At 45.7% G+C, this 13,892-nt stretch overlaps 1 protein-coding gene across 6 annotated transcripts in view; it reads right to left on the minus strand.

The window, feature by feature from the left end:
* Positions 1-3,309: 3,309 nt before the first annotated feature.
* Positions 3,310-13,892, minus strand: part of stx1a (syntaxin 1A (brain)) — a 69,291-nt gene continuing 58,708 nt past the window's right edge. The window contains exons 7-10 of one of the 6 annotated variants that reach the window (XM_076981262.1): positions 11,570-11,643; positions 9,853-9,990; positions 8,456-8,566; positions 3,310-5,153 (exon numbers count right to left, since the gene is read on the minus strand). In XM_076981262.1, the coding sequence (XP_076837377.1) occupies positions 5,076-5,153; positions 8,456-8,566; positions 9,853-9,990; positions 11,570-11,643 (401 nt within the window). In that variant the 3' untranslated portion in view covers positions 3,310-5,075. Of the gene's footprint in view, positions 5,154-7,163; positions 8,908-9,105; positions 9,145-9,852; positions 9,991-11,569; positions 11,644-13,892 lie in introns of those variants that run through there. The other 5 variants (XM_076981264.1, XM_076981263.1, XM_076981266.1 and 2 more) reach the window with 5 other exon arrangements.

Here is a 13,892-nt window from a genome sequence, read left to right on the forward strand (position 1 = left end):
AAAATCGGGAACGAGAAAAGGAATGCAGTGTCGCAGAAGACACAGACGACCTGTGCCGTCGGTAATAGGAACAGAGAGCTCACTAGATTGGGCGCCCATCGTGGCCCAGAACGAGACATCATCTGACGTGGCTGAGGCCTGTACAACGGACATAGAAACGCCAGGCAGCAGAGCACTAGTAGAGGCTGCCTGTGAAACAGCAGCAATGTTCAAACTAGGGCAGAGAGGCGCCGAGGACGCGGCCTTGGCGGCCAACGCGTCGTTGGACTGGTGCGCGCGAACTTTAACAATGGCCAGAGACGATGGTAAATGTGAAGCAGCAATGAGATCATTCACAAGAGAATGGTGTGAAATCGGTTTACCATCTGCGGACATAAAACCACGAGCCTGCCAGATGCCTCCAAAATCATGAGCTACCCCAAAAGCATAACGTGAATCAGTGTAAATAGTGACGTCGTCATCAGCTGCCAATTGGCACGCTCGTGTCAGGGCGAATAGTTCAGCTGCTTGTGCAGAGTTGAATGGCAAACTGTGTGCTTCTAGGACGCGCTCCGGAAGTTCGCACACTGCATAGGAACACAGAAAAACACCATCAGCAGGTTTAGAACACGAGCTGTCCACAAAGAGGTGACGACCTGTAGACAAAGGTGTCGATTTGAGGTCAGGCCTGATGCTGGTTTCGAAAAGGATGTGCGGTAAACATTCATGTTCCTCATCCTCATGAGAGGGGCCTATAGAGAGCAGACGCGAAAGAGCCGAGGCCACATTGTCAAGGGAAGTATGTGGTCGCACAGTGAGATTTTCAGTTCCTGTTAACACGGCTTCATACCCGCTGTGTCTTTGTGCAGACAGATGTTGTGTGTTCAAATGTCTAAGAACATTGGTGCGTGGACAGCACAATTTTTTCTGCATCGGTCACCATTACAGCGCAGGCAGCAATAGCCCTGAGGCAGGAAGGCAAACCACAGGCAGTATTTAGTGTTTTAGAGAGAAACGCGCAAGGCCTCATGCCCCCCCCCCCTCATGCTCCTAAGCCAGCACAGCAGAAGCGACCCCCCCGCTCTTCTGTCACCCATAGGTGGAACGGCAGTTCGTAGTTGGGCAGCCCAAGGGCGGGGGCCCTGATCAAAGAGGACTTGAGGCTCGTGAAAGCCTCTTCCATGTCGCTGGTCCACTGAATCACCTGGCGTGGAGGATCGCTGTGGGAGTAAGCAGCACGCAACACTTTGTCATAGTAAGAACAGTCTGGTATCCACTGGCGGCAGTAATTGACAAGTCCCAGGAAAGCCATCATGTCCTGCTTTGTGTGGGGCTTAGAGGCGGCGGCAACAATTGCTACTCGGTCCTCAGACAGGGATCTGGTGCCCTGCGATAGGTCATGGCCCAAGTAATGCACAGTGGTTTGACAGAACTGTAACTTGTCTCTGGATACCTTGAATCCATGGTCAGCCAGGTGGATCAACAAGCGGACAGTCGCCTCACGACAATCGGCCTCGTTAGGAGACGAGATCAAGAGGTCGTCTGCATATTGCAGGATCACGGAACCCGGGGGCAGGACGAGGTCACTCAGTGCGTCTCGTACTGCTGCAGAGAAAACAGCAGGTGAGTCAATGAAGCCTTGTGGCAGCCTGGTCCATGTGTACTGCTGCCCCCTGTGGGTAAAGGCGAACAGAGGTTGTGTGTCTGGTTCAACGGGGATGATAAAGAAAGCAGAACAGATATCTACGACACTAAAGTGTGTGTAGTGATGTGGAATAGATGACATAATAGCCGGGACATCAGGTACGATGGGTGCACGTGGGACGACAATGTCGTTAATTCGCCTCAAATCTTGGGTGTTCCTCCACGACCCTCCGCTCATTGCTGAACACAAGAAAAGGGCTTTCTACTGAGAAACAAAACTTTTACACATTCAATTACACCAAAGAGGTAGTGACATGTACGGTGGTCCGGTTGTGTAGTTGGCTGATTTTTCCACTAAACTAACACCATTCCAGTGGGATCATGGCTACCAACCAGCTTTCTTCCCGTGGGACACCAGCCCCTCTGATGTACCAGCCTTAGTTGAATGGTTCAGACGGAGTGCACACACCTGGGAACTGGCTCACGTCCCCTGAGGCACGTCCAACACACCCAACAACATAATGCGGATCGTCCACGCCTACCTGCATTAATCTACCACCCAGGTCAGAGAGTGTGGTTATCGACTCAAAATATGAATCTGCATCTGCCCAGTAAGAGGCTTGGCCCGAACTACATTGGACCATTAAAGTACTTAGCAGAGTAAATACTGTGTCTTACAAGTTACCACCTCCTCCCCAGTACAGTATCCACTCAACGTTCCACGTCTCCTTGGTTAAGCCGGTTTATTGCAGCTCCATGACTGCTAGTCCTACTTCGATGAACAAACCTGAACCTGTTAGCAACAGCGCTCAGTCCTCTCTCTGAATTATTAGCTGCAGTTGCCTCTTGGCAGTCATGATCTGGTGGTTAGGGAACCGGTCTTGTGACCGGAGGGTTGTGGATTTCCCACAAGGGCCATGACTGAGGTGCCCTTGAGCACCTCACATTCCCACAAGGGCCATGACTGAGGTGCCCTTGAGCAAGGCACCCAACCCCAACTGCTCCCCGGGTGCTGGGCTAGGGCTGCCAACCGCTCTGGGCACGTGTGCACCACAGCCTCCTAGTAATCACTAGTGGGTGTGTGTGTGTGTGTGTGTTCTGACTGCAAAGATTTTGATTGGGGTGAAAACTTAACTCGTTTGCCACACCCTTGTTTATGCTTGTTGCTACTCGCCTCTGCCGGTTGTTCCACAGTTGCATCCCCCTCTGCCTGGTCATTTCGTTACACTTAGATGATCTTAGATGATTTTCACAGCAATTGACAACTCTAAAAGAACGTTACTGCATTTTAAGCACTTCTCTACACTTTGCTCTCCCTCCCAGAGATAAGTTCAAGGTTCAGATACATTTTTCTATTACTAAAAATACAGAAATTCGTGTGGTCATTGTGCACAGGCAAAAACAAAGTTCAAAGTTAAGCATGTGGTCTCAGTTCATTATAAATGAACAAACAACCAAAGATTAGAGGGTTATTCCCAGTTATTATTTCATTATGCATTTTCTTTCTTTATGCTTATTGACAATCATCTTTGCACAGGAAGTGCTCTGTTCTTTGTATAGAAAATTGTTCGGTACTGAAGACCGGTGCAGCGTGACAGGTACTATTCTGTTCTCACTCAACCTCTTCCTCTTTCAGCTTTCAAGAAAATCAACCAAGAGGCACAGACTTAACAGTCTTAACAGTCGGAGTGGTCTTCAGACAAGTTTTAATAAAAACCCAACCAAAAACAAACATATGACATTCAGTTACATCAAAGAGGCAGTGACATGTATGGTGGTCCGGTCGTCTCATCTGAGCTCTTGTCTGCAAATCCGAGTCCGGCTGAACCAGCTGCCAACGTGGCGTCCACAGCCATGTGATTCTACCAAGTTCACAGGAACAGCACTTTCACTCACTCACTTGAGTCTTCTGGACACTTGTGATCAAGTGAGGCAGGACCAGCAGGCCCCAAAACCCGAACAGTTCCACCAATCATCTACATTCTGAAGTCACAGCGATGTGTTTACAGGGTGTCGTATTCAACACTGGCAGTGTATGAGGAGAAGGACTAGGTTAATACCCCAGTACTAAAGTAATGTACACTTTCTACAGAACAAAGACCAACATGGCATATTACATTTCATAGGTATTTATACACACACACACACACACACACACACACACACACACACACACACACACACACACACACACACACACACACACACACACACACACTTAGCTTGACATTTACTAGGCATGCACACAACCATCACTCATGCAGGTCACACACACAATTATTGAACAAACCCACACACACACACACGCACCTAATAATTTATACACAAACACAGTTATACAGAGACATAGTAGTAAGGCAGACTTCAACCTACAGCCACTTCCAAAGAAGCAGCAACGACTGCTTATGGGTGGATAATGGACACGCCCGCACAAACTCCACCCCAGCACTGCCAAAGAAGCTGTAACCGAGCACTTGTGGGGGGATGATAACAGACACGCCTCACAACTCCCCCCTCTCCCCCCTTAAACAGGAGCAGGAAGAGAGAAATTACGTCTGCTTCCTCCTTTGTCCAACAACATTTCTGAGCTATTGCTGTGAATCTTGGGTCTTTCAGGTCAGATCCAGCAGATTCATGTCATCCTCACAAGACCCTTCAGTACTACTGTTATCAATCCAACCCAAGTCACTAAATATTGGTTTCCTAAACTTTAAACACAAATACATTAATCTCTTACTCTGATATGTTTCCAAGTGAATGGCCAGATCTTTAACACAGTGCAACTGAAGCCAGACTGTGCTTTGTGTTTGCGTTGAAGGGGCAGGGGGCGGAGCTAACCATGCATATAGTCATCGGATTTAAACCAATCATCAAGCCCTTCCCAAAGCAGGCCCAGTATGTAACCAGCAGGGAAAACACACGGTTCCCCAGGACTGGAGCCAATAGAAAACTTAGTTATCAGGTTAGTATAGAAACAAAACTCTAAAATTATATGCTGGGATCACTCTGTAGGGTGTCTAATGTTGTGGTTGTTACGAGTCTTATACCATACGTCCGTCTGACTCCTACTTAACACTGTTCTAACAGACTTTCCCAGCACCATAGAAACATACAGTGATGGCAGTGGTAGGGATGGCGTTTCTTTGTGCACAACACCACCTTTATTCTCCTTCTGAACTTCGACATTTGGTGCAAAATACATTTCATTTTGTTTTTTTTTTTTTGTTTTTTTTCCCCCTGTACAAGGACACACGACATCCAGAGCAACACAATGCAGGACTGGACATTTACACAATGGAGCCTCATGCGAACAGAAGCAGCTCTGCCCCCTGCAGGTCATTTTGAGTAGTGCACTGCCGTGGGACAGTGCTTTTGTGTCATTTCTCTGTGTGCGTGTGTGCGTGTGTGGGCTGACTGTTGGAGATCAGTAAGTGTTGTGAATGATGGGTATTTCAGGCCAAGACCCCACCAACAGTGGAAGCAATAACAACCCCCAGAACCACACAGCAGATAATAATCATAATTTTCTTCTGTAAGTCAAACAGACAGATAAACAGACAGACAATCCAGGCAGCATGAGAAGAGAATGGAAGGTGTCTCTTATTATACCTGTATTAAAACATATACCTGTAGTAAAACATATATCTGTATTAAAACATTTTATACAAAGGGGCTTCAGAACTTCAGATATAACATTCACATGTAAACTGGACCATAACAGACCTCACAAACAGAGATGTTAAATATCTTCACAGAAGGTAACGTCTCAAGCATGCCACAGGTGCATGTACACACACTACACAAGATACAAAGGAATAAGTCATCAAACACACGTGGAGAACCGAGAGAGGAGAGTGAGCTATGTGGTCCCACTGGGTGGTTCATTTACTGTCAATTACTTCTGAACGTTTGCTATATCAATGCTTTTATATACTGAATTTAGTATGGTAGCTGAGGTGTCATTGTGGAAAAAAATATTTTTATTTACATTTGAAAAAATAAAGCATGTCATAGGCATGTCATTTGAGCATGTCCAAAGTTAATCATACCCTTCCTGTCATGGGAAAACCCAAAGTTCAATACCATATTAAATATTCCAAGCTGTTCTAAAGGACCTAATGACCCTGATTAATTGGGAACAGCTGTTTTAATCAACTCAACAGGTGAAAAACAGCAGCTCTCTGCAGTTGGTTTGTGAACAGTCATGGCTAAGACAAAGGAGCTAACCAACGTTGTGCACGTTGTGGCCGCTGACAAGTCAGGAAAGGGCTATAAGGCCATATCTAAGGCCATATAAGGCCACCTAAGGTCATATATAAGGCCATATAAGGCCATATCTAAGGTCATATCTAAGGCCATATAAGGCCATATGAGGCCATATAAGGCCATATCTAAAGCCATATAAGGCCATATCTAAGGCCATATCTAAGGACATATCTAAAGCCATATAAGGCCATACCTAAAGCCATATCTAAGGTCATATATAAGGCCATATAAAGCCATACCTAAGGCCATTTAAGGCCATATGAGGCCATATAAGGCCATACCTAAAGCCATATAAGGCCATATCTAAGGCCATATCTAAAGCCATATAAGGCCATACCTAAGGCCATATCTAAGGTCATATAAAGCCATATAAGGCCATACCTAAGGCCATATCTAAGGTCATATCTAAAGCCATATAAGGCCATATCTAAGGCCATATCTAAATGTTTTCAAGTTCCAGTGGCTATAGTGCATTATTAAAAACTGCTAATTGCTGGGATCCATAAATGCAGACCAAGGAGGTCTCCACTTCTCCAGAAAAGGCAGACAAAAGCCCGCTTGGCCTTTGCATATGCTCATCTGGACAAAGAAGAGGACTTCTGGTCTTATGGTCAGATGAAACAAAAGTTGAATTGTTTGGCCACAATGATGCCTTATTTGGCGTAAAAAAGGAGAAGCCTTGAACCCTAAAAACACCATCCCCTCTGTCAAACACGGTGGTGGGAATCTAATGATTTTGGGGTATAATTCAGCAAGTGGACCAGAGAACCTAATCACAGTAAAGGGGACCATGATGAAAGAGCAATACATCAAGATTCTCAACAACATCAAGGCAGTTGGTAGAGAAACTTCAGTAGGACAATGACCCAAAACACACAGCAAATGTGGTGAAGAAATGGTTAGTGGACAAAAACATTCACGGTTAGGAATGGCCCAGTGTGAGTCCTGACTTGACTTCAATTAAGAATCTGTGGGGTATGAATATTTTTGGACATGCCAATTTGTTCAAAAGTGAGAAAAAGATTTTCTTTCCACAATGATGCCGCTTGTACTTTGTCTTATTATCTTCTGGGAGATGGATGTGTCATTAAAAAATATATCGCTGGCTGAATAAAAATAACCAAGTCAAAATTTGCCAAGGCTGTGAATAATTTCAGGCAGCACTGTATATATATATATATATATATATATATATATATATATATATATATATATATATATATATATATATATATATATATATATATATATAATGGTATATAAATGTTAGAAAGGTCTGTGTTGCTGTTTGTGCATTGATTTATAATTATGTATTTACATGACGCCCTGAAGAAGCTGTTTTAGAAGTACCATAACCTAAAGCTGATATAGCCTAATAAAGCTCACATAACCTAATTTTGGTCTATTGACCATTTTTGTTCACCTCAATTACTCAGTTGTCGTACACTATGTGATAAATAACTGAACAAATATGCTTGAGATTCTTTTTTGGTTCTGTTTTCCAGACTGAGTCCAGAATACAGCAGACACAAGAACACATTTGGCAACTTACGAGGTGCAGTTATGGACTAGCTAAACCTAATCAATATCCATTATTATAGACAATATTATTCTGCATATTACATTATTCAAATCTAAATAATCTGATTATAAAAAAAATATTATTTATTATTGATCTAGATTAAAAGATTGATTAATAAAATGCAAAATAATTCATCACTCACAGATATGTTTAGTTGTGTACAGGCTTGAATAACACATCTTAGCCTGTTCTAGCAGAAGGGGGAAAAGTCATTGTTGTTTTGTAAAGTCCCCACACAATGCGGGCCACACACGCCCCCTCCCTCCCGGGGAGGGCCGTGTCCGTGGGTCCCTCTGGCTAGCTGAGCCCGGTAGCCAGAGAGATGGTGAGGATGAGCAGACAGACAGCCACGCAGACAGATAACAGAACCAGCTTCTGTGGAGGTGACAGAGGAACAGAGAGGGGGGTGTAGACGTCCTTCACATGTGTGGGAAATGACCAATGGGAAAGCACTAACACGGCCACTATCATTAAAGGCTGGATAAGCAGTATTGTAGAGCTCTGGGTTTATAAGTCTTGTATTATTTGTTGTTTGTGGAGGGATGTGGGACTCTTTAGACCGCACGACACAAACAAACACAAATATCAAATTACCCAAAAATGCATTGTGTTTGAAGGAGTCTACATAGAGTCCAGCCTAATCGGGCCACTATAAGAAGGAGGCATTGTAATGATACACCTTCAACGGTACTCCAAACACTGTGTTCACTGCCTCATCATATGTGACTGATTCAGCCAGTCCTGCAAATCGGTCGCTCCACCCAGTCCGACACCATGGACATAACTACACAACCTCCCTACGGCACCCCTTTACACCACCCACGGATAGAGGAATCAAGAACACAGCACGGCACAACACGCACGAGACGGATACGGAAGAGCAGACACGACGGATGTGGCCCCGGGCGGGAGTGGTACGCCCCATGGTTGGGCGTGGTACGCCCCGCGGGAGGGAGTGGTACGCCCCACGTGTCTCACACTCACCCTCCGCGCTTTGCTCTGGTACTTCACGGCCTTCTTGGTGTCCGACACGGCCCTCTCCACATAATCCACCGCGTGCTCTACGTTGTACTCTATACGGTCGATCATCTCCCCCTGACCGCACGCACGCGGGTGTGTGGGCCCACGCGAACGACGTTGGGCGTGGGAGGGACGCACAGGAGGAAAAGAAGAGAGGGAAGGAAGGACAGAGAGCAGGAGGAGGAAAAGAGAGGAAGAGAGGGAGGGAGAGAGAAACAGAGAGAGGGAGACAGAGAGGGAGGGAGAGAGGGAGGAGAAAGGTGAATTTAGAGGGAAACAGTGGACAGACAAACCCCTTTACTCACCACCTTGCTTGTTTTTTGCACTTTAATAGCGTTTTTGGTCTCTTCCTTGGCTTTCTCCACATAGTCTTGTGCATTACGCACATTCGATTCTATGTTGTTCATGAGCCCCCCCTACAGGAGAGGAAGGGAAAGGCAACTTTCTTATCTGGTGACATGGAAAACATGGTAATTTGTTCCTCAAGACATTACTAAACCGCTCATTAGAAAGACAAGGTGACCAGCTTTAAATTATTGATGGACAATTGATGGACATTAATTCACTTCAGGTAGAAGTACATGCATGTAAGTAAGGATTAACCAGGGAATTACCTCTAGAGGTTAGAACAAACCCCAGACCACAGGACAGGCCTATGTAACAGAGAGAGAGAGAGAGAGAGAGAGAGAGAGAGAGAGAGAGAGAGAGAGAGAGAGAGAGAGAGAGATGGAGAGAGCAAGAGAGAAAGGAAGAGAGACAGAGAGAGAGAGAGGAAAGAGAGGGACAGGCGAGCTCTGTGCTGGCCAGAGCTGGTGCTCAGCTGGTTAGTCTGATTAATTATTAAATCAAATCAATTTGTGTTAATAGAGTCTTGCACTTCCTGAGAAAGTTCACCATTAAGCTGATGGAGTAATTCTCAGGTACAATTCACAAGACAAGACATACTTGACACCATTTTAAAGCATTCCGCTGCATTAAATCTGAGGTAAAATCCCAACACTTTCTCACTTGTACAGAACAAAACACTAAATGCTTATATGATCCAACTCCACATTTGCAAATCTTCTAAAAGAATTAGTTAAATGTACATTTTTCAAAAATACACAAACTATTTGAGAGAGAGAGAGAGAGAGAGAGAGAGTGTGTGTGTGTGTGTGTGTGTGTGTGTGTGTGTGTGTGTGTGTGTGTGTGTGCGGGTGCATGCCATGACAGTGGGTAGCAGTGTTACTAAATCATTCTCCTAGCGATACGCTATCTGTCATTGGAAACAGTGGCTGAGGCCCGTGGGGTTGGGAGGGTGGAGTCATCCCAGCGGCAGTGAGGGCACCTCGGGGAGAGTTGGGGAGGAGAGGGGGTCTCACCTGGCTCTCCACCAGCATGGCCATGTCCATGAACATGTCGTGCAGCTCACGGATGCTGTTCTCCAGCTTAATGATCTCAGTGTGCCGAGTCTCGATCTCATTCATGGCCTGCTGGGTGATGTTAGAGTCCATGATGATCTACAGAGAGAGAAGGGTGGCGCGCGCGCACACACACACACACACGCACACAAACACAGACAGACACACGCGCGCACACACACGCACACACACACACACACACACACACACAGACACACACATACACACGCATACACGCACACGCACACACACACACACACACATACATACATACAGACAGACACACATACACACACACACACACACACACACACACACACACACACACACACACACACACAACAAAGGGGTGATGTAAAAACACAGGTACATTGCTGAGTAATGACACATGGCTTCCTTCAGCTCTCAGTCTCAGTTAATTCTCAAAATATGCCAAGGAGTGTGTGTGTGTGTGTGTGTGTGTGTGTGTGTGTGTGTGTGTGTGTGTGTGTAAGTTTGTGTGTCCCATGACATAGTTTGCAGCCCTGATATAGCATATTGTGATTATATTATTACCCACTGCAATTGCAACATGGCTCCAGCTCCCAGTGATGAGCTGTCAGCGTGAAACCACGACCAGGATGATTAACATGTTGTCATGGTGCAGCCCCTGACTCCTCCCCTCAGGTGTGTATATGTTGTCATGGTGCAGCCCCTGACTCCTCCCTTCAGGTGTCTATATGTTGTCATGGTGCAGCCCCTGACTCCTCCCCTCAGGTGTGTATATGTTGTCATGGTGCAGCCCCTGACTCCTCCCCTCAGGTGTGTATATGTTGTCATGGTGCAGCCCCTGACTCCTCCCCTCAGGCGTGTATATGTTGTCATGGTGCAGCCCCTGACTCCTCCCCTCAGGTGTGTATATGTTGTCATGGTGCAGCCCCTGACTCCTCCCCTCAGGTGTGTATATGTTGTCATGGTGCAGCCACTGACTCCTCCCCTCAGGTGTGTATATGTGTAGGTTACGTCTGGTCATATGGGCGGTGTGATGTTTAGCGCTGTCGCCTCACAGCAAGGTGGTCGGGGTTTGAATCTCGGTCCGGTCCGCTCTGTGCTATCTTATCGTAATGTGTTGAACTTGGTTCTTGTTATGTGCATCTATGTTCCGATTCCTTGTGTGTGTGATTAAGTGTACTGAGGTTAATAATGTACTTTTTGTAGAAATAAAGACGCTGTGTAAAGTGCAAATCGCCTCGCCATACAGTTTCTACCTTGCGTCACACGTGTGTTGAATCACGTGATTATAATGATTATTAAAACACTCACACAATCATCTGAGATTGTTCAGCATGCCCAGACCACAGAAAACACAACATAAACCACTGATACTTGGTAGTGATTTGCATAATATTGCAGCATTCTGTAATATTAGTAGTGCAAAATCAGTGAGATCATGTGAATAATGTGTGTGTGTGTCTCTTTGTGTGTGTGTGCACGTATTTGTGTGTGTACGTGTGTGTGTGTGCGTGTGTGTGTGCGTGCGTGTGTGTATGTGCGTGTGTGTACGTGCGTGTGAGTGTGTGTGCGCATGTGAGTGTGTATGTGTATGCGTGTGTGTATACGTGTGTGTGTGTGTGTGTGTATACTTGTGTGTGTGTGTGTATACTTGTGTGTGTGTGTGTGTGTGTACTCATCTACTCACCCCCGAAGTGAAGATAGCTGGGTTGTCACTTTCTAACATGCTTTCTAGCTCCTCGTTAGTTGTATTCCTGCCAGCTACACACACACACACACACACACACACACACACCTGTTATGTAGGTAGATTATATGCCTTACAGGTTCATCATGACTGCCTTATAGATTATAATCCCTTCACCCCTCCAGTCCCTGAATTTCTGTCACAGTTAGCCCCTCCCCCAGCTGTCAATCATGTACATTTTGTTTTGTTATGTTTTGTTTTACTATGTTTGTGTTCTAGCCCCTCCCCCTCGTTACTGGATTCATGTGTTGTTTGTTTAGTCTGGTCTATTTATATCCTAAGTTTGGTCTTGTATGTTGCTAGTCATTGTTTTGCATACAGCCTGTTTTGGAAATCGTGCTTTGGTGTGTTGTTCTGTGTCTTGGTTTTTAGTTTTTCTTTGTGTTCGTTATGTCTTTGCATCTTGGCTATGTTTCATGTTTGGACTCCCTCTCTGATTTGACCCAAGCCTGCCAGTACCCTGATTATGGACTCTTCCCTTTAATAAATCTCACTCTTCTCAGCATTTGTGTCCACCTTATCACTCACACCGTGAGTGTTACAGTCTTTACACTGCTCTTTACAGTACACTTGTGCAAGTATATATCTAGTGCAGAAACGATCTAACCTTTTACCACTGGGGGGCGCATTCTAGCAATAACTATCCATATTCACCATGTGCCTCTGCACTTCCATACAGTGCCAGTCTCCACTGCCTACAGACCTGAGGGTGGACCAACAGCCACCAGCATGTGGGATGCACCATAATTAGAAGAGAACAAGAGAAACACTCATGTGTGTGTGTGTGTGTGTGTGTGTTTGTGTGTATGTGTGTGTGGCGGGGGGGTTGGGCAGGAGGAGGATGATGATGAAGACCAAGTGTGAGGTGCTGCACACTCACAATTCTGCAAAATACACACACACACACACACACACACACACCTTAAGTGGCTTGCAATGCTAGTCAGCAGCCACCAGAGGGAGGTGATGAGCTACAAACTAATCAGAGTGCGTTCGCCAGACCGTACTCAGGTGGCCTCACTTTATATAATGCCACTCTTCGTGAAGTCTCGCTATGGTCTACATGTACCCTGTACCTACATGTATCCTGTACCTACATGTACCCTGTACCTACATGTACCCTGTACCTACATGTATCCATGTACCTACATGTATCCATGTACCTACATGTATCCTGTACCTACATGTATCCTGTACCTACATGTACCCTGTACCTACATGTATCCATGTACCTACATGTACCCTGTACCTACATGTATCCATGTACCTACATGTACCCTGTACCTACATGTATCCTGTACCTACATGTACCCTGTACCTACATGTACCCTGTACCTACATGTATCCATGTACCTACATGTACCCTGTACCTACATGTACCCTGTACCTACATGTACCCTGTACCTACAGGTACCCTGTACCTACATGTATCCATGTACCTACATGTACCCTGTACCTACATGTACCCTGTACCTACATGTATCCATGTACCTACATGTACCCTGTACCTACATGTATCCATGTACCTACATGTACCCTGTACCTACATGTATCCATGTACCTACATGTACCCTGTACCTACATGTAACCTGTACCTACATGTATCCATGTACCTACATGTACCCTGTACCTACATGTATCCATGTACCTACATGTACCCTGTACCTACATGTATCCATGTACCTACATGTACCCTGTACCTACATGTATCCATGTACCTACATGTACCCTGTACCTACATGTACCCTGTACCTACATGTATCCATGTACCTACATGTACCCTGTACCTACATGTACCCTGTACCTACATGTACCTACATGTACCCTGTACCTACATGTACCCTGTACCTACATGTAGCTTGATGGTAAATGTCAGGAGTGGAAAAGTGGAAGGTTCCAGCAACATGCTCCTGTTCCCCTTGTGGTTGACGGTTTTTCTATCTCTTCTTTGACTCTAGAGTAGTGACCGGGTAGACCACAGTTTGGTTCTCCTCTGCTTTTGGGTCCATCTCGGAGACCCTCCCCTGGAGAGTCTCCTCTAAAGGTGCAGATCATCAGGGAGCTTCAGCCCTGCTCGTCCCGAGGGTCCCACCACGCCGGTGCGTGACCTCACAGGCCGTAACACGTATACGCACACGAAACGAACGTCACGTTATGAAGATGTCAACACGTGCAACTGCATGACGTTATAACAGCACGCTCTTGTGCCTGATGAATGAGTGTTGAACCCCAGGGGTGCAGCCGTGGAAGGAAAAAAAAACAA

This window comes from Brachyhypopomus gauderio, chromosome 19 (assembly GCF_052324685.1).
Source record: "Brachyhypopomus gauderio isolate BG-103 chromosome 19, BGAUD_0.2, whole genome shotgun sequence".
In the NCBI taxonomy this organism is placed as follows: Eukaryota; Metazoa; Chordata; class Actinopteri; order Gymnotiformes; family Hypopomidae; genus Brachyhypopomus; species Brachyhypopomus gauderio.